The sequence below is a fragment of the Tympanuchus pallidicinctus genome, unplaced genomic scaffold, assembly GCF_026119805.1.
Source record: "Tympanuchus pallidicinctus isolate F22 unplaced genomic scaffold, pur_lepc_1.0 scaffold1, whole genome shotgun sequence".
NCBI classification, from domain to species: Eukaryota; Metazoa; Chordata; class Aves; order Galliformes; family Phasianidae; genus Tympanuchus; species Tympanuchus pallidicinctus.
The window spans coordinates 84,419,725-84,440,854 of NW_026294618.1; the positions used below are offsets into that span (position 1 = coordinate 84,419,725).

The window sequence follows — 21,130 nt, forward strand, 5'->3', positions numbered from 1 at the left end:
TTTTAAAAATGACTTATTATCTACTTGATAAGCCACATGTGAGTTTAGTTACAATAATAAAAACTGCAGGAGAACTTACATCGCTGAATGTGTGAGCCTGACCTGACAGCATGCTGATTGAAGGACAGAAATGCTCAATCTTCAGGATTCTTAAGTAGATTTAAGCATTTAGCATACTTTCCCCTGTTACACATGGGGATGTCTACAGGATATGAATAAGAATTGAACAAATATTAAATTTTAGAGTACAGTATCTAATTCTTTGGTTTGCGTTATTGGTAATTCAGAAAGAATGGTATTGTAAAAAGATGCTTTTAACAGAAGTACTTCCCCCAAGGGGAAACAAAAAACTGTCTTTTTCATCTTATCTCACAGTATAATGTGCTTTAGAATGAGATGCAGAGTTGTTAGTGTGACACTGGGTGACAAACAAAATGCACAAACAAAAAAAAAGTGCTTTTAGCAGACTCTTCATATCGCAATTTTATCTTAAATATACAGTCACATTCCAGTTTGGAAGAAATGCTGAAACAAGTATTCCCTAATTGTTTCTGGCTATAAAAATGTCTCAAGTCTCTTTCAAAAAGCCTTTGTGAAAACAATATTCAGGTTTTTATTAACTCTTTGGGTTCTGGTGTGCTAGACAACTTCCCAAGTTTAGCTTATTCCTCATTTCGAGTGCTTGAAAGTTCAGCAATATTTTGTCTGTCAATGGCTTAGTTTGGTCCTTTGTGATAATTGAGAGTACAGAGTTGCCAAAGATAGTAAAATGAAATTGTGTCATAGTTCTGTATATATAGGTGATGCCTGAATGTAGAAGGCTGGATGTTACTACAAAGAAGATTTCACTTTGCTTAGGAAGATACAAGAGGTGCAGGAAGTACTGGATTCAGACATAGATCCCAAAACTGGAGCTATATCCATGTGTTCAGAGAAGCTCCAGTTTCAGATTGCTTTCAGTTTCTGCAAGTTCAGAGATTTCCTTAATTTTTGACTCCTACTGTAGAAGTCAGTTGTGCTTTGGCTAGGAGTTCCTACTGGTAGTCATGTAAGCACATTAAGAAAAGAATGGTTGGAGAACAGATATTATATCCTAACTCACTTTCTTGAACATATTCTAGAATGCCATTATTTTTCTATCTGCAAAGAATTTGGATGTATCTATTTCTGTATGACTATGTAATCATATCATTGGTGTGCAAACATTTTCGCAAACTCATACTGAGCATCTGAGCTTGAATTGTCAGGCATGAAAGTTACTGCTCTGTGCATGCATACCTATAGTGATGTTGCAGTACTTAAAATATGTGAGAACTTATCTAAGCATTTTTTCTGCAGTGAAGAATCAGTGAAATTATACTTGCTACAGTGAAATAATTTGTCTTCCTGTGTGCAAGCTTACATTGATTTTTGAAATTTAATAGTAATTAAAAAGAAAAAAGATTATTTGAGAACCTCTATCTCAAAATATAACTGGTACAGTTAAGGGAAAGTAAATGAGGGGAGGGGAGGTTGGGAACACCCAGAAATTTTCATAGAAATAACAGAGAAAACAGTAATGCTTCAGTGAAACCTGAAGGTGACAAAAGACAAATGAGCAGAGTGGTGCTTTGTAGAAGAAAAAAAAAAACCCCAAAAAGCAACAACAACAAAAAAAAACAGGACTGTGCAAACAAAGATTTAGACACGGTATCACATCTCATACTAAAAAGGAACTAGTAATTCTTTTCTCTACCAAGTTGTAACACCTGGCCTAATGCGTATAATTTTGCATCACAGTAAGGGTAAGTTTTTGAAAATGGAAAATGACTTCTAGGGGAAAAAACCTGCTAGAAATCTGATAGGAAGCAGACAGTGGGCTAAATCTTTAAAGAACACACAATATAAGTAGCAACTTGTCTAGAACTTCAGGGTACAAATGCCTGAATCGGTATATGTAGTGTGACCAATTATGTAACTAGTAGCAACATTAAGCTGCACATTTATCTAATGCTTATTATAACAAAAGCTGACATGGGATATCAAAGAAGATTCCCTAACTTCTGTGTTATGGAATTGAAGCTGAAAGAAATGAGAGTGAAATGGTGGCTAAGAGGAATAAAGCTAAATAGGGCAATTGTTTAAATATACCTTAGAGCCCTTAGCCAGTCTGAACTAGCAGCCAGCACTTCTGAGTCATTTTACAGAGTCAGTAGTTTCAGGTGGGATATGCTTGCTTCAAGGTGCATCTTTTATGTAAGTGGGTAATTGCTAACTTCTGTAGTGTTTATCTAAATAAATACTGTTAGGCTTAGGAATAAAAATATTTGAAATGGTTTAGAAGAGCTATATCAGTAGATCTGAAAATGTTATTGGTGTTGAGATTCATCTTGGATATAAGCAGAAAAGCGTATTTAAGTTAAGCAGAATTGTTTGACTTGGCTAATAACTGAACGTGTTTCTTCACTCCTTCATTTTTATGGAATCACTTTAGTTATTTTTAAAGATAGTAACTGACTTAAAAGAAAAACAAAAAACATTAGTTTTTTTTATTAAACTCTTCTGGTTATACACAAAGCACGGCTTGTGAATGATAATTCATTTTTTACTCTACCTCTACTCTACCTGATGAAAAGGTGAATAAGTGTGAGTCCACACAGAGGAATTGGGTAGTGGTTTCCCTGAGTAATTCTTGAGGCAGTGTTTTGTAGACAGTCTCAAAATTCTGGCTGCATCTCAGATTAATAGCTTGGCAGAAGTATGCTGAATGTTATGATGTTTTCCTGAACACATCCTCACTCTTCAAGTTTATTTGTTTGGAGAATTACTGTAAGCCCAATTTTGCTGCCTTTTTCCATGAGAAACTGTATTTACGTGCCTTAGAAATTCCTCTGTTCTGCTGGATCCATGTTAGAAAGGAGGAACACTTCTTGTATGAAACTTGAGAAAGGAAAGACTGAAATGTGAGCCCCTCACTTTTCTGTTCTTGAGGAGATGTTATGGCCATCTTATGATTGATGTCTTTTGCATTTGTTTGTATTTGGGTATAGTTATTTGAACCTGGAAAGATGCTTTCTTACCTCTACTGGGGTGTTCCAGTGCCATTTCCAGTACTGATAAAAAGGAGGACACAGAAGACTGTGTTTCGTTCCCTGCAACTGTCTTCTTACAACTTAGGTATTTGTCTTCTGGTGTTCAGCTCTTGCAGTATGATGTCTACAAACCTCTTCTTGATCAAGCAGGGTAGAGACTGAAGAAATGAGGTCTTATTGGTCCAAGGAACTATTGTGCATCTAGGAAAGAAGGGCTGTGGTGAAGATTCTAGTGTTATTTGCCATGAATAAAAATACTAAAACTTTGTATCTGCACACTTTATGTGCAGAAGACTATCAGTGCAGAGTATTCTGGATAATTAAAGAGTCTACAATAGATATTTTTAAATAAAGTGTATTAGATGCAGACTTTTTGAATGAACTGTTGTCAACAGAGACTAATCTTTGGCAGAAGAATAGTGAACTCTTAGTAATGCACAAAGTCTGATTGGAAGACTATTCGATTGTGGCTTTTTTTTTTTGTGTGTTGTTCAGTGTGGTTTTTAGTCACACCTGATCTTCTAGATCACTGTTCTCCAAAGCAAGGTATGCAAGATAGTCTGTTAGGGTGTGGGGGCACCGTTGATTGGGGAAAAAAATTAAAATAGTTGTTTTTTTTTTTTTTTTTGTATGTTCTGTAATGTACAGAATATACTGGCATGGTCGTACATGTATGTAATTGCTGACTAAACAAATAACTATTCTGGGGCTTCATTCTCAAACCATAGACTGGTGTTCTAAGTACATGTAATCCCATTTCTTTATTTTAGTCTGTTCTTTGGTACCTGAGGAAAAGGATGTCATTAGTGTGTTTTCTAATACTGCAGTGAGGTGTGAGCAATTTCAAATCAACTGTATTCATGTACTATTTTGATAGAAATGGGAATGTTTCATCGCTTTGTGTTGCCATATGATGATAACATAAATATGAAAATGCAAGATCTTTATTTTTGTTAACCTTCTATTCCAAAAAAAACTCCACTTCATCTTACAGTGCCTGAAGAAGTGGCAGCACTCATGTCTTTTTCTGAAGTTTGGCCTTAATTTGGCTATGCGCAGTACTTCAATATTTTTGCTGATGTACCTCCTTAATTTTCATCCCAGTCTTCTGCTCATGTCCTTATCTTTGTATGTGCTGTTACCTACTCAAGAGTTGTGCCAGGTCATGCAATGGCTACTCAGGAATGATTATGCCCCTTTATTCAGTACTTTGATCAAGGTACAAAATTTGAACTTGAATCTCCTGAATGTTACCAAACTTTATTCACTGTGGTAGCTACTTCTCACTCTTCTAGTAGTGCCTTAATGGTACATATTGGAACTCAATTATTTTTTGAGATGATTTCAGCTGAAGAGGGTTTAATACGTTTGCTGAGAAGGTGAAAGCATTAAGTAGAAAGTAGCTGTCAAGATTTGAAAGGTATCAGGAAAGACTTGCTGTAATTAATTCTTTATTCATATTTTCACATATTCTGGGCCAAAATCAGAGTTTTGTTTAAGGCAAACTCGAACAGATGATGCGACTTTAATCTAGTGTGACTTGCCTGCATGTATTTGCAAGTGCTCAAAGGGAATTCACATTTGATTATTTGCACCATAGTGCACTGCATAAAATATTCATGGAAGTGTCACTTTTCCATAGGTGGCACTCCAGGGCAAAGACAGGGACTTTGGGAAACTTTACATTTTTAAAGTAATAAGTATGAAATGCAAGTTGAAAAAAACATATGCTGTTTGGAACTGGTGTCCTGCAGCAACTGACAAATCATTTTTAGACCAGCAAAAATGATAATACCTGTATAGGTTTTGACAGAGGGTTGGAGTTTGCTTGCTAGGGTTATTGCAAGAAGTTTCTGCACATCAGAAGAGTGTGAACAATTAAAAAGCATGAAATATACTCTAAAACTCTATGCTCTAATTATTAAGCTCTATTAAGATTTGGTTTCCACACTCTTCAAAAGCACATCTACGTTAGTAATGTGTGAATTGATCTGAATCGTGTGGAAGTTGTAACATAGCTTCACTGGGGCTTTGTAGACTCCAGTCTTTTTCTGAATTTACAGTTTGAAGCTGATACATTGATACAGGCAGCAGTTAACCCATTTGCTGATGAAAATGCTACTTGTGTTAAACAGATCTTAAAAAGCTTTAACGAAAATGTAGGAATGGATCTTGCCTTACTAAGTGGGGTTGCGTTCTGGGAGCAAAGCTAAGAATGTATTACGTGCTGATGAATGAATGTACTTCTGTCTTGAAATTCATTTGATTCTTTGCACTGAATTTCAGATTGGTTTTTATGCCTAGTAATACAGGCATATATATCTTTAAAAGCTGTTTTGCAATATAAGTGATAGAAACAGTCATTTTAACTATGTTAGGAAATAACTTTCTATACTAGCAGTGTGGTAGCTACCAAAGTTTCTTGGTTTTGATTGTGCAGCATCCACAGGAAGTCTAGTAAATCTGTTTCAAGTTTCACGATTAGGAACTTCATTAATGCTTCAAATAAAAATACAGCATTCTCCCTGACAGTTTCAAGAAGGGAAATTGAGGAGACAAGTCTGGTTTTTGAAATGCAACATTTGTTTTTAAATGTTTCTCCAGGTACTCATTTTTTGCAGTGCTTAGGTTTGCCCATTCTGTTTTGATAGGTGTCTTTGAGGTCCTCAAAGTGATGCATGAGCTGGGGGTGGAACTCAATGCAGAAACATACACAGACTATGTTTTTAAAAATTTTTCTGATATCGAAACTGCCTGTGCCCAGATGAAGGTGAGTTTGCATTTAGAATTCCTAAAGATGATTATTGCATGGTGTGTTTCTCTATGTGTCTTCTGTGAAAGGTTGAGGTACCTGTACTGCTCTAAATGTGAACTTGTGTGATCAAGCCTATTTAGTATATTGAGTTTACTTTTGAATTGGTCATAGGTCTGTTTGCCCTGCTTTTTTTTTATTCTGTCAGAACTAAAGTGTCATCCTTGGGTTTTGCTAGCTTTCTGTTTCTAGAAGTCAGAGACTAAATATATGAATTACTTCTGGGGATTAGAATTACGATTATGTCAGTAATAATTATTTCTGATGCAATTCTTTCTTACTTGATTCAAATTTCGGATGTAAGAATTCCTCTCCCACTTTTTTTGCAGTTGCTGACTCTCTTTTCCAATTGATTTTGATACAAAAACTGTAAATTCTGAGTAGCAACTCATCTAGCTAGCCATGCAGACATCTGTAGGGCACCATGTATGTGCCCAGTACCAGAATGCCAGTATTTTTTGGGAAGGAAGCATTTAAAAATACAAAGTATCAGAAAGCCTTCTCTGTATATACTTAGTGTTGTTTTTGTGTTTTTTTTTTTCTCCAGGAAAATAACTGCCTCTTTGAAACTGATGGACTCTTTGTAGCAAAAATTAGACATGAAGCAGGACATGGAAGACTGAAAAATGTTGTTTCTCTGTGTAAGTATATTTCATGTCACATGTTACTACATACTCAACGGTACTGCTGGTAGATTGTCTATAGGCTAAAAGATTAATGGGTATAAAAATAGGTGGGATGTCTGAGCAAAGCTTTCATTACATGAGGGTCTATGTGACAAGATGTCAAAGTTGAAACTTCTAATTCTGGACAATGTATCGTGGTTAAATTTCTTTTAATATTGGCCGTAACGTTACATACATCATATTTAACAGAGCTGTGATTGTGATAGGATGTAGAGCACTTAAGAAAGCAATTTGCCTCACGTAAAAACTGCTGAAGTCTTGGCACAGGAATTGGTCTTGTTTACTGTTTGTGGCAAAAATTACTATGGGATGGTGGTCTAACCGTGTTTGAAGTACTGCAGAATAATTTATGAACAAACCAGCTTTAAGGAGCTGAATGGCACTGATGTTAACCTGAGGGTGCTCTGCTGGTTTGTTTGCCAGTGGAAGTTGTGTATGAATTTGACAGGGTAATTAGGTCATGGAGTTGTAACAGCATGACTTAATCACTGAAGAGTTCTCTCCAAAGACTGTTCTGACTGTCACTGGTTACAAAGGTTAATATATTTCATTGATTAAAAGTATGCAATGGGATGATTTGCTTGGTTAAATAGCAATGTATGTTTCTCTTCAGAATTAAAAACATATATATTTTTTATTTGCCTATTATACTGAGTTCATAATAAAACTTCTCACCTTGGACTAAACCTGATGGAAAAAAATCCCTCAAACAGCAGATATTTTTGTTCAAGACTTAGGGAAAAGTTTAAGCAGACTCCTGCTATAATTGTCTCTGACTTCTCTATTTAACTAATAAAGAACTGTATGCTGTGACTGTGGGAGGCTGTGTTGAGGCTTGAAAAATAGCATTAGCCATAAACCTACAGTAAAACAGAGTAGTCCTGTGTTCATTTAAAGATGAAAAAAATCACAGTAAGAAACTGAATTTAATATTAAAACTTCAAAAGACTGTCCATATGAAAGCTCAAATGAGTTTTTTTGTCAGTATCTAAATGAGTTAAAATAAAATAAAAATAGCTGTTAGTCAGGGATTTGTTCTTGTAATGAACATTATCAGTTAGTGAATCTTTTAAGGTTCACCTTACATTTTACTATTACTTTTTTGGTTACCAGTACAAGAAAAATGTTAACTATGAAAAGTGTAGTTATTGAAATAGCTTTGAATTTTATTTAAGTTATTTGAAGGTAGCTATTTAGTAGGATCATATTAGAATACTGTTTATCATCCAGATACAAACGGAGTAGGCTGCATTTTGTTTTATTGTCATGACATTACTCTCACATAGTGTATTTCTTAGCTGTTGTCTGGATGTTGAATTTAAATTTTGTAGTGGTATTTGTTTTTTATAAAGACTATTGTTAATAATTCTTGGAATCATGCAAAATTTCTTTTGAACTTGAGCTTTAAAGGAAGGTACTCCTATATTAGTTTACCAAGTTGAAATGATGCTAGTAAACCTAATTAGCACCTATAAAACGATAAGGCAAAGTTATTAAACAACTGACTTTTTTTTTATTGGCTTCTTCTGCAGTATTAGGAAGAGGGAGAAAATAGAGGCAGTATGGAAAATAGTTGAAGATTGTCTCATCAGTGTAGTCAGGGAAGGCAGGGGCTGTGTACTAGTGCTGGTTGCTATCTAGGTGTATTGATTCAGCTTCTTCTACCTTATAATGTATAGATTTCTCCTACTGACAAGATGAAAACTATGAAGCATCAGCTGAAGAATCTGGGTGCATAAGGCAGCGTACATGAGAGCTGCTTTTCCCCTCTATCATGCCATTCCATTCCACTTCATTGTCAGCCCCTTGATTTTCTCAGACTTGTTTGTTGCTAAGGAAACCAGGTTGCCGATTGTCAGCAGCAGCTGAGCATACCAAGATGCTTTTTCTGCTCCTCTTTTTATGAGCAAAAAGTTTCACTGGATGAGGGTTTGTAAGGAGGGTTGCTTGAAAGCAACTTCACCTGAGAAATTAAAATTAAAACAGTCAAGCATTTAAATCTTAATTTTTTAAATGCCCTCTCTTAGGCTAAGGAGTATTTTTGTTGTATGAGTTTGAGTATGTATTTTTGTATGTTGTTCCTGCATTTTCTTTCTCAGGTTCTCAAAGACCTGGTGTTTTTATTGTAGCCCTTGCTGAAGGGGCCCAGTGTGTTCAGGTTTTCAGAGGGCTTAATGATATTTTAGCAGTGAAAGCAAGTGAAGATGGCTTTGTACAGTGCCTGCATACTGCTCTTGTTTTTCTCTTCTGTACTATAATGCTGGAATGAGAGACAGCAGTTGTAGAAGAAGAACATAGAATAATTTGGAATATCTAGGGAATGGAAGGTGTGAAGTTGAGTATGTAGACTTAAACGACCCTGGGAAGTCAATTATTCTTAAAATAATTACAGTTTTCTTTGTGTACATCCCATATTGTAACAATTCTGAATGTTAATATTAATATCTCAGGGTTATTCAAAGGTGTCTCTTCCTCTTTTTTGTCCCCTTATGTTTAACTTAATAATGGATGTTGCACTAGATTGATAAAATAACTTTTTCTTTCTCGTCAAGCAATTTACACTGGCATGAACATGTTAACTATTGTGGTTAAAAAAAATAAATTGTAAAGACTATTTTAAGTCAGGTATTCAGTCTAAAACAACTCAGTAAACCATTTGTATGTGGTATATCTTTCTTTTTTTCAGTGCTAATTTCTCCAGTTTTCCTGAGTAGAGTTATGTGGTTTTTATTGTGCTTTTTGGAACAGGGTTTTTTATTTTGTCTTGTTACTTTTTTCCAGTGAAAATGTTTTTTCCTCTTACTAATATGTGTGTAAAACTTATATGTTAACTACTGACACGAAAGGCAATTAAGAGCCGAAAAATCTCTCTTGGAATATTTAAACCATTTAGAAAGGAAGCAGATTGAGAGCTGATAAAAGCCAGGACCTTTTTTCAGTACCATAGCTTTTGAAAATTTGATTTTATTTGCTAGAATTTACTAAATTAACAAAATAATTTTAGCCTCTTATTTACATGACCAACTGATTGGTTGGAGTTTAGGGCTTTTTCAGAATGTCTGTTCAGAAATACTGCTTTCATTTACAGTGTCTTCAGCAAGCACACCTCCTATTGATTTTCGTCAGTTTAAAAACAGCCTTGTTTTGGGATTTAGAAGGTAAGGTTGTACAAATACCCCTTTTATATTCTCTACCTAAGTGTCCTTTCTTTTGCCTTGTTGAACATAAGTCTGTGTAGTCTTTGCTCCCTTCCTTCCTCCGGCTCCATATTTGAGAGTTTTTAGGTAGGATTTCGGGTATAGCAGATCTGAGCAATATTTCTCTTTCTTTCTACTCTTCCTGGTTTCCTTGCCTTGCTATCCCTGAGCATACCACTTCTCCTGCTTATTTTGTAATATTTGACAGTATGCAAACTTATAAGTGAATGCTTGAAATTTTCTTTGTGGATTTTACGTTGATAAATTTATGTGCCCACATAACTCCCCTAAAGATTATCACTATTAACCCTTAAATAGCTGCTTAATGAGAACTGAATGCTGATAGAAACCAGACATATATCTGATGGCTTTATTGAGCCACAGTGATGTGACTTCATATTCAGAGCTATTTAGCCCCAGTTTGTAAGGAAGATTTCATACTACTGGCAGGGTTGTCTTAATTTGTACATTCTTCCATAAACCTAACATGCACTTCTGTCAATCTTTTTGCTCCAGTCAAACATTAAAAACTGTGAATAAGAGTGGATTATTTTTTTTTCAGTTCCACACCACAGAAATCACTTTAACATGACTTACAGCAAGAGTGTGGAGGCTAGTTTTAATGAATAAGTAATTTCCTGAACTGTTTTTAATGGCTATGAAATGTGGCTGTATTTAGGTTGTATACTAGCAAAGCATACTGGATGAATATGACCAAAACAATTATCTAGTAAATAGCAAGTTCTGTCTAGCTGACCATGTTCTACCAAGGGAAAAAGAAAAAAAGTAAATCAATGTTAAAATTGAATATAACTATATGACCTTGACTTCAAAAGGATAAGTGCAATAGTGTTTTAGATCTAGTTGGAGATCCCAGGCGGTAAAACAGTCCTGTTGTGAGCCCAGATGCCCAATTTGTTGCTTTTACTTCCTTCAGCTGACAGTGGTCCTTTCTTGCCACTTTTAAGTATGGCCTAAGTATTTTCATTTCAGTAATATTTCTCTCTTGTTCACTTTTATTGTTACTTGTCTTCAAGAGCTGTATTATGAGGTGGGCTGTGCCTGAATTTTACCTTTATATTTCTGAAAGCATGCCGATTCATTTTTCCTTTTTCGTTTTAAACTTAATGGCTTCAACAGCTTAAAAATGAAGCTTAAGCATGTGCTAGGATAAAAGAATACTGGTTATCAAAATATCTTTTTTAAAAACCTGAACACAGCAAAATTTCATGCCTAGATGCTGGTCTAAAATGTAGAAATGAGCAGAGGTTTCGAACTGATGTACAGAAGTGCAGTACACAGATGCATAAGGGACACATGAACAATGTTTGTAGCAGACTAGTTTATGGATTTCTGTTGAAGCTGCTCTTTTCTAGTTATTGCTTCAAAGTATTCCCATTCTACCTACCTGATGTACCATTACTATTTCAGAGTCAAGTACTTTGGGAAATTGATGCATTTGATATCTGCCGTTCATTGTCATGCTGTCAGTGGTGGAATGAGTTCACCCAAGAAAGCTTAACTAACCTCACAAATAGCTTCTATTTTTTTTTTCCTATATGTGGACCTGCATTTTTCTCATTTTCAAATACAAGTGGCAGTAACACAAAGAATAAATGATTTCTAGACTTGAACTTCCTAACATAAAATAAGATTGTAAACTTCTGTGAATGCCTTGAAGTCTTTTGCAGCTGTTCAGGCTGACATCTCATTTTCCTCTTATGAGATTTATAGGAAAATAAATTAAGGTCTTCAGCTTCTGATTTTTGTTCTCTTATCCTTGTCTAGATTAATGCTGCTGCTTTATAGTTGTTGAAAAGTTATAGTATTTAGATAGAATTCCTATTATTTGTAGAGAATCAGAATGTGTTGGGCTTTTTATTCTTCAGTGAAGTATTTAACGTTTCGTCTTCAGTTGTGGACTAATGATGTGCCCAGGACTGCTCTTTACTGAGTTCTTATCTGTTCTTTAAAGGGAGAAAGAAGAAATCTTTGGTTTTAGGCTTATTGTTTGTTTCATTCTACTATAATAAACATTGTAGCTTAAGTGTGAGATTTGATTACTTTATTATTTGCATTTTACAAATGAATTTATAGGTGCCTGTGGTTATATATTTAATACATTAAACATATGTGTGTTTATAAAAATCCAGTTTTAATGCACAGGAGCCCAGACTTCTGGCAGATTCCACATACTGAGTGTTTGCTATGTGAAGTGCGATTTCTGTGCTTGAAGCTTGTTTTCTTGAAATGTAAACAGAATAAAGTACAAAACTAAAAAGTGCAGTTAGCACATGTTAAAAGGTTAGATTATAAAGGTTAGAAAATAAAACTGAAATACGTTCATAGTTATTGGAACTGCTGCAGTATTTTGTGTTGTTCAGTAGAAGACAAGTTCAGTTGCAGTACAGTAAAAAACAATACAGTCCTTCTGTACGAAACTGACTAAAACAATGTGTGACAGTTTTTATACTTTGCTTTAAATAATAAGATCCTTAGTGTTAATTCAGATTGTGGATTTAAGAAAAAAAGATACAAGAATAAAATCATTTTGTTGGTTTTAATTTGTTATCCTCTGCTGCCCTCTTCAGCTCAAATGATGTACAGCTTTGGAGTGAGGTAAGTAGAGACAGTAGCTCTGTAAATAAAATCAAGTTCCATGCATGTCTATGATGAACTCATTTAAATTTGAATTCTGAGCCTGGTAATTGGCAATTGCGAGCCAGACACTTGTCAGTGGCAGATTGTACAGCTGTATGAAATAGAGATTTAGTTTGTGCCAAGAGCAGTTGTGGAATATCAGATGTGGAGCTTTACTCTGATTTGTAGATGGATGCTATTACAGCTGAATAAGGGTAGTATATAGTTACAGCTTCTGAAAAAAAGCAGGCCATGGTTGACTGACATTTAAAAAAATCCTTTTTCTGCCTTCTTTGGGGAACTTTCTTCCCCATACCAATGCTAATAAAACAATAAGGTATTATTAGAATTCTGATGTTTTTGTTGTTTTACTTGAAGTATTGAAAGCAAGCAGAGGTAAAGGACATCACTCAAAGTCAAATGAAGATGGACTGATTATGCCCTCCCTGGCATGGGCTATGTTAGAAATATGCTCATCAGTATAACTTGGTTAATAAGTTTTTCTGGGACTTAAAAGAGAGAAAGCATTGGCACATACTGACTAGTTTATGATTACCAAATTAAGGAGGGGAAGCACTGCTTCCTGTGTTTTCCTTAGTTACTGTACCTGCTGACTAATATAAGGCAGTGCTTGGCTTGCAGTCTATTTCAGATTTTGTGAAGAAATCATGCAATGAAATGGAAATAGAAATTTGGGAAGTTGCCGTTTAAAGATTTATATAAATCAACTATAGCTGTGAGGTTCAGGATTTTTAATTTTCCTATCATTTTCTGTCAGAGGATGGCCAGAGAATGTTTTTGTCTGCATTTATTCTTCCTTCTTGTGTGTGGAGACGGAAGGTGGGGGGAGGAAAAAGGGATCTGTTTTATTGCTCCTGTAAAAGAATTAAACTTGAAGTATAGTTGGAGGGCTGAAATGATGGTCTGCACATTGTCATGGCTACAGTTAGTTACGCCATTCTCCACAATGGAGGAAAGGTACATTTTTGCCATCTTTTTAAAATAAGAAATGCTAACTTGGGGAATTATTAGTTACTTGGCATGAAAAATAATACCATGCATTTGTTTTTTCTCTGCAATCCGTTCCTTTCTATATTATATGGAAGTTGATTCAGAATGAGAAATGTGTTACGACTTTCATAGTTTTTATTGCAGTTGGAGGTTGTTCTGTTCCTCATAGAGGAATAAAGGGAAAAGGGCAAAAGAACTTGGTAGTGTCACCACCTGTGTTGTTGAAAGAATGACAAGTGATAGATTATATTACACTTGTATTCATTTTTGTTAACAATTAAAAGTGAAGGTTCCTTTTGTTTTGTCATTGTCTAAACACAGCTCTCTGGCACTGAGAATGCATCTCCCTCCTATTTTTTTGACATTTAATCCTACGAGTGTGACAGATATAGTTAAATTCTTGGAAGTAGTTAAAAACTTGGATTTTAAGTAAAGTTGATATAATTTACTTAAGAACAGTCAAATGGTTTTTTAAAAAGATGTTTAGGTTAAAGTGAAGTATTTATGAGTAGGATGTGAGGGGAGTGTAGAGTAAGTGCTTCTTTTCCTCTGAAGTAAATCTACGTATCTCTTCAATTTGTACAAGACTAATGGAACATGTGCTAAATTTAGACAAAGTATAAAGAATGCAATTTTTATGGATGTTTTGTTATTCAAAACTGCATTTATTCAGGATAACTACACTAGTTGTCGTAAATCTAAGAGAGCATGCTAAATCATGTTCCTGTATTTTCTTCTTTCAGGATTTTAAAATAATAATAATAATAAAGCTTTATGGATCAATTTCAGCCTTTCAGGAAATTGGAACATAATTGTTTGCATCTCCATGAGTGACATGAGTTAATACTTGCTTTAAGTCGTGTCTTATGATAGTTAACTTTCTGCAGATTGATACATAAACATACTACAGAATCTGTCTTTCTGCTGCATTTCGGAATGTATTTCACTCTGCAGTATATATTTTTAAGAAAAACCTACTATTTAAAAAAATAAATACAGAAAAAAGAAATCCCTTAGATATATATATATATATTTTTATATTATTATTTTTTTACAGAATTACTATGATGTAGTAAAGAGTAATACTTAACCGAGAGATGTTTTATTATTTTGAGAATTGAATTTTAGGTACTGTTTGTCCTTGCTTGCTTCTTTTGGCTGCAATGTACGATTATTCTGTCTTACTAGATAACAGAACTGTTGTGCAAGGATGAACGATATTGCCTGACGCCTCCAGGACCAACTGGTAGAGTTTCAATTTCTATGATTGTAACTTATCCACAAATCCGTTCTTCTGTGTAATGATGGGTTTGAGGGATTACAACAGTAAACACTGATTGCTTCTTTTTGAAAGTGAAATTTGAAAACATGTTGGGTAAAATCCCGATTCTAATAATCAGAGCATATTTTTGAAATCCATTAGATCTTTTCCTTTTTAGAATTATGAACAAACCTGCTGATAACTATTTTATTTGTCTAAATTTTGACCAAAATACAGATTTAGAATGAGCACAGTAGCAATGCTTAAATACTTTAAAAGACAGTACAAGCAGGTTTTCCATCTAGTTCTATCTTTAGTGGCTTTTACAAATTTATGAAGCACAATGGTGCTTAATATCCCAGGTCTTATACTTTGGAGTAAATATATTTTTTTCCATATAATCTGAATTTAAAAATCCTCCTCCTGTTAGGGGGGGTTAACAGGGAGGGAAAGCTGACCTTTTGAGAAGACAGTGGTAATACTGTTCTGATTCTCAAGTACAGGACCCAGTATATTTTTCACTCTTATAGATAAGAATATCAGCAGCAGTACTTGCTAAAAATGTGTTAATTCTAATTTTTATTGGTTAATAGACATCCCTTTCAATATTAGATATGTAATGGTTAAAGTATCTCGTATGCTTTCATATCAGTATTACAATACTTAATGTAGCTTGGTAATAGAATATAATGGGTAAAATGTACATGCTAAATATGCAAAGTGGTAGAAATCAGTTTTTTCTTTTGAGCAGTGACAAAATATTTGTGGCAACTATTTGGGGTAGTGGGCAGGAAAGGGGGGGAAGGCCTTGGGCAGCACCACTTCTGTCACACAGTAGTGGAAAAAATAGATTGAAGTAAGATTCTGTACTGAAAAGCTGTCACTGGGTCTGAAAATAATTAATATTCCTTTCACTCACCAGTTAGATATGTGCTCCCAAACCACATAATCTCTATGCCTCAGTGATCATTGTTGCCATTTCAGAGCCTCTCATCAGGGTGACATCTCACACCAAAATGATTTCTTATAAATTAATCTTGATAACATGACAGTCTCGGTAATTTTAGTGGAATGCTTTCTCTTGTTTTTTTCCACAGAAGCTGTTGGCTATTTTCTTTATCACTTGATTGACAGCATGAGTGACTCAGAGGTACAGGCCAAGGAGGAGCGTTTGAGACAATACTTCCATCAGCTGAAGAAGATGGTACCATTTCATTTTTTGCTACATAATGCCTGTCCTGCCTGACATGTATCTATTAGATTTGAAATTGCTGCTTTTAAGTACAACCAGACCACTTCTCAATGACATGCAAGAGCTGGAGACTTGAATTACGTCTAAGATAATTTCTGTTAGACAAATTTCATTTTGGTTGTGTTTCAAAACTCATATAATTTTTTCCCCACCTCTTGGTACAGAATATAGTTATCCCTGCAACCTACTGCAGCGGCATTTGCAGACTGCTGGACTCCTCTCAAGTTCCTGAATTAATTAAGGTCTGTGCTTCTGTGGCAATTCCTTTAAAACTAAAAAAATAAAAATAAAAAATGTGTACTCTGTGCATATGTATTCTCCTTTGCAAAATAAATGTGCTTATGCAATGATTTATATTTAAGCCTTTTTGCCTTGCCATGATTTTCAGTAACTGTTTAAATTATTGTCATTCTCATGTCTGAAATTGTTAGGGGGATACATTTAAGTGTTTCTCATGTCAGTGTAATAATTCTGCATAATGCAGATTTAATTTGTTATTATGTAACTACAGCATTTTTAGTATGATATGCTTACTTACAGATTGAACTTCTTGTTTTGAATTAGTGATCTATTTACTGTCTTACTACTTTTCAGGATGTAAAATTACTATCTCCTAAAAAATCCATGTCTACAGAGGACATTTCAGATGTAAGTAAATTCACCAGTAGCTATGTATGTTCTTACAAGAATAGTAATAATGTTTTGATATGGGTTTTGGATGAACTGTAATAGCTAGCTATCAGGTCATGGAAGTATATTAATGTTACTGAAATATACCACTTGAAGTTCAGAGGTTACAGAGTAGGAATAAAGGCTGTCCAGATTTTTCAAGTAGACCTTGACCTTGGAGTTGGCTGAAGTTGCATGCCTCAGTTTCCCTGACTACTAATTACTTATTTTTTTGAAAGTTCTAGTTAGTTAACAGGGATGCTGTGAAGCTTAATTCATGCTTGTAAATTACAGTGATCCACTTGAGTGGCAGAAGCCATGTAAATCCATACTGCGTGTAATGGTGCAATGTCAAGTTTTACATCTCTGATCTGAACAGAATAGAGATGGGAAAAGAAACAGGCTTATGTTTCCTACTTCCCTGAGCACAAATAAGAGTATGAAAGAAGTAGTAGTGTTGACCTTTGTAGATATGCTACTTACTGTTCTTTTTAAAAAAAAAAAATATTCTGACTCAAATGTTTAATTAGTATGTACTGTTTAAACAGATAAAAGCATCTTAAATGATTAGAAATTTTCACATACTATAGAAGAAGAGGATTATTTAGTCTGTCTTTCATTAAAGTGATCCGACAAGTTGTTCAGGGAAGGGTGTTTTTGAAATTGACATTTTTTTCTGTTGCCTTCATTTAGAGTGCTAAATCTGACGTGTCTGCTTTGGAGAAGAAACTAGAAAAGCGAAAAGCTGAAAACCAGCCTATTACAGATGTCTTGAAACAACTCATATATGCTCTTTGTGAAGAAGAGGTATCTTAAGCAATGCAGAGATAATTGGAAACACATAGCTATATTTTTAAAGGGACACAAATGACTCTATTATGGAAAGACAGTGGTTAAGCAAAGACAAGTGCGGTACTTGAGGTTTCATGGTTTGATGCTTATAAATCAAACATAAGTGTAAAAAGCAATTAAATCAAAAGGTTAACTAATTTCAGCAACACCTTGAATGGCATGTTTTGGGGTTGCTGAAGTTTGTTTACAATAATCTGCAAAGTGAATGATAGTAACAGCTGTGATAGGTTTATCATACATGCCAAATGTCCTTTCAAGCCATGGCTCCGGTCTCTTATATCTAGATTGTCAAGCAACTGATACATGCACTAGTCATTTGCAATTCAAATACTACTAGGTTGTTAATGCAGGGATTGAAATTCCATTTTCCTGCAGGAGGAAAGCTCTTCTGAGATAAAGGGTCTCTTGCCTTCATTCGGCAGGCGTCCAGCTGTAGTTTACATTCATTTAGCGTGTGTCTGTAATTTGTGAGGTATCACCACACTTTTATTTAGTTTCTTGCTCTGTATGATCCTGCCTATAAGGCTGTGTATGTAGGAACAGTAACGGTTGTGCAGATGATAACACAATATTCACTTCTAAGAATGTAGTTTAGAAAGAGTGATTCTCAGTTGTCTGTCTTTACAATTTTGCATATGAAATAGGACTAGAAGCAAATACCATTGTAAGTTCAAAATGGTCAAACGTATGAATAGAAATGTATATAGAAAAAAGGTATGCTATGACATCGTTAAGAAGAATCTTATCCTTTAGGAAATAGCTTTATTTTATTTTGGCAGTACACTAGGTAAAAATCTGTTATGAATTCCAAATGAGAACTATTTCAGAACTTAGGTACATCTACAGTGTCTGAATGGATTTTAAAAAAGTCTGAAGAAAATACATTTGAAGGAAGAAAGTTAATTTGAAATATCCTCTGAAGTTAACCTACAGAGTGTTGTTGATGCCGACTTCTGCAAAATCATCTTTAAGATTTTCTAAACCATTTCAGTTCTGTGCTTTAAAATGTGGATCTTCTACTATTAAAAGTACTGGAGCAGTCGCATAACTGCACACTGAACGTATGAGATTCATAATGTCATATTGACTTTTCCTCTAGTTCACATCTTTGCTTTGTTCCTTTTTTTAGAATATGCAAAAAGCCCTTGAAGTGAAAGCCAAATACGAACCGGACATGGTTGTCGGTGGCTATGCAGCCTTAATAAATTTGTGCTGTCGACACGATAATGTAGAAGAGGCAATGAACCTGAAAGAAAAAGTGTAAGTACACCGGCACTGAAACATGTCACACAGATTTATGCTGATACACAGACCTTGTTGAATTAAGTAGGTTGAATATTAACCCCCTCATCCATTTTTAATTAGTTTTCCCCATGAATGTATGTGCATTTAAAACAGGGCTGTTGTTTTTTTTTTTTAATGAAAAATATGTTTCCTGTAATTGAACATCAGAAACAGCTACTTTGTATGGACAATAATTTTTTTAATGAAAACAAAAAAGCAAGTTGCTGTATAGGATCTATTTTATTTTCATTTTAAACACACCTAGTATCTGAATTGATGTTTGGCTTAAACTGAGAATGAAGAAAATAAGTACCTGTATTGTGTATTAGAATAGCATGTAGAATGCATTCTTAGAATATGCTGTACTCATATTATCTTTAGAACAGTAGTGCTACCGAGTGGCATTGTGTTTAAAGATTGAAAATAAACATTCTACTTAAAATTTTTACTTTGACATCTTTATGTATTGGTGATGAAAATTAGTTCCCAGCTAAAACATGCTGTGACTGACTTAAATAGGAGCATATTCTTACAGATAGAATTTTTACTTGCTTCCTTTCCCTTTTGCCCTTGAAAACTTCCCTTCAGTCTGATGCTGGGGGAGCAAACCAAGTTGCGTTACTTTCATGTTTTGATATGGACTCACAAAGTATTTGCTTTTATTTTACAGTATTTTAAGAGGCAGGTGCTCAACACACCTTGCTTAGTTTTGAAACGTGAAATAATTGAGCTGTGAATATCAAAGAATTCAGAACTCAGCATAGACTATTGTATTGATTTCAGGCATACTAGCACTTGCACACAATTCCCATGGTGACCCATGAAGCAAAATCAACTCTTCTACTAAAGCTTCAGTGCAGCAGCACGGTTTTACTCATCTGCCCTGAGTGCAGCATAAAACTTCTGAGAGGCAACTTTTTGAATTGGTACAAAAAGAAACAGCAGAAGAGGAATTCATTTAATAAGTTCCAGGAAAAAGAAAATAAATACATAGCAGTAACTTAAAAATAGTAGATTTTCACGTGTTGATCAAGGTTGAATAGCTCCATATTTTTTTCCTTATTGGAAAGAATATATGAGGACTGTATTTTTCTTTTCAGACTTCTGGAAAACTATGTTATTTTCTGCAAAAACTATCAAATAATATAACCATTTTTCTCTTTAAAACATTTCTTTAAAATTGGGTGGTTTGTTGGTGGAAAACTGTAGAAAATGTTTTTTCATCTTTTGAGGTACATCAGATTTTTCCTTTAACACTTAAAACTTTCAGCTCTCGGTGCCTTTCTTTTACTGCAAAGTTCTTAAAAATAAATCTTAAAGCTTTATTTGTAAGATCTAAACTTCTACTCATGCAGTTCTTAATATTTTAATTTCTAGCTTCCCTAAGGGCTCACCTGTTGCTCTTGACGCTGGAAAATACATAGCACTGGTAGAAGTCTTAGCAAAGCATGGTAGACTAGAAGGTAATCCTTTTTGCTTTTATTCTGTATTTCTGCTATATAATAAAGGTATCTTGCTTCAGGAATAAAAACTGAGTTGATATTAATGGTATATCATGTCCTGAAAAGTGCTTGAACATTTTGCATACAAATTTGCATGTGAATTCAACCAGAGATGCTTGGACAGTGCAGGCCATTAGTTTTAATGGATTGGCAAGCTTGTCATTTACATTTGCACAGCTCAGTGCTTTTTGCATTTCTGCAGCTAGTTTTTATTAGCATTGCTGTTTGGATTGAGTTTGAAGATCATGACTTATGGCACAAATTGCGTATGTGCCTAGACTAATGGCTTTGTTTTTGCTTAAGAAGGTCTGAAGGCTGAACATAAAACCTATAAACATAACCTTCTCATAAGAGCCAAGTACTGCAAAAAAATCATTTAACTTTCTATCAAGTATATATTTTTTTCCTGTTACAATTCTTATATGTGTTTGTTAGTACTTTTTAGAGTCAATCTGCCAAACGGCCAGGAAATTTTGGCTTTTAATGACTGTTCTGCCAGCTGCCTAATTCTGGATTTGTGGTTGTTTGCATTAAGCTGTTAGCTCTTCAATTTCAGTAATTTAGTCTAATATCATTCTACAATTTACATGATTTGGTTGATCTTTAAAAGAACCCTAGAACATTATCAACTTTAAAATGCAATTCTGTACATTGAGTTCTGAGACTTTGTAGAAGACCTGGCACAATAAAAGTACAATCCAAACTTATAAAACCATAACATTTTGAATCCAAAATGCTATACATCAGTATTAAAAATTGAATGTAATACTATTTCTTGTAAGATCCTTTTCTGAAATTTGTCTTGATGTTAGAAAAAATAACAAAGCTGATGTTTTTGCTATAATAACGAATCAGATCATGGCTACCTCTACATTAAAGCAGCTTGAAAAGAT

At 34.5% G+C, this 21,130-nt stretch overlaps 1 protein-coding gene across 1 annotated transcript in view; it reads left to right on the forward strand.

The window, feature by feature from the left end:
* The window catches only part of LRPPRC (leucine rich pentatricopeptide repeat containing), an 87,121-nt gene that overhangs the window by 19,814 nt on the left and 46,177 nt on the right, over nucleotides 1-21,130 (forward strand). Inside the window, exons 12-22 of the mRNA XM_052689758.1 lie at nucleotides 5,723-5,841; nucleotides 6,431-6,524; nucleotides 9,658-9,727; nucleotides 12,358-12,385; nucleotides 14,606-14,663; nucleotides 15,776-15,882; nucleotides 16,095-16,172; nucleotides 16,525-16,578; nucleotides 17,293-17,406; nucleotides 18,581-18,711; nucleotides 20,113-20,198. Of these exons, the coding sequence (XP_052545718.1) occupies nucleotides 5,723-5,841; nucleotides 6,431-6,524; nucleotides 9,658-9,727; nucleotides 12,358-12,385; nucleotides 14,606-14,663; nucleotides 15,776-15,882; nucleotides 16,095-16,172; nucleotides 16,525-16,578; nucleotides 17,293-17,406; nucleotides 18,581-18,711; nucleotides 20,113-20,198 (939 nt within the window). The remainder of the gene's footprint in view (nucleotides 1-5,722; nucleotides 5,842-6,430; nucleotides 6,525-9,657; nucleotides 9,728-12,357; nucleotides 12,386-14,605; nucleotides 14,664-15,775; nucleotides 15,883-16,094; nucleotides 16,173-16,524; nucleotides 16,579-17,292; nucleotides 17,407-18,580; nucleotides 18,712-20,112; nucleotides 20,199-21,130) is intronic.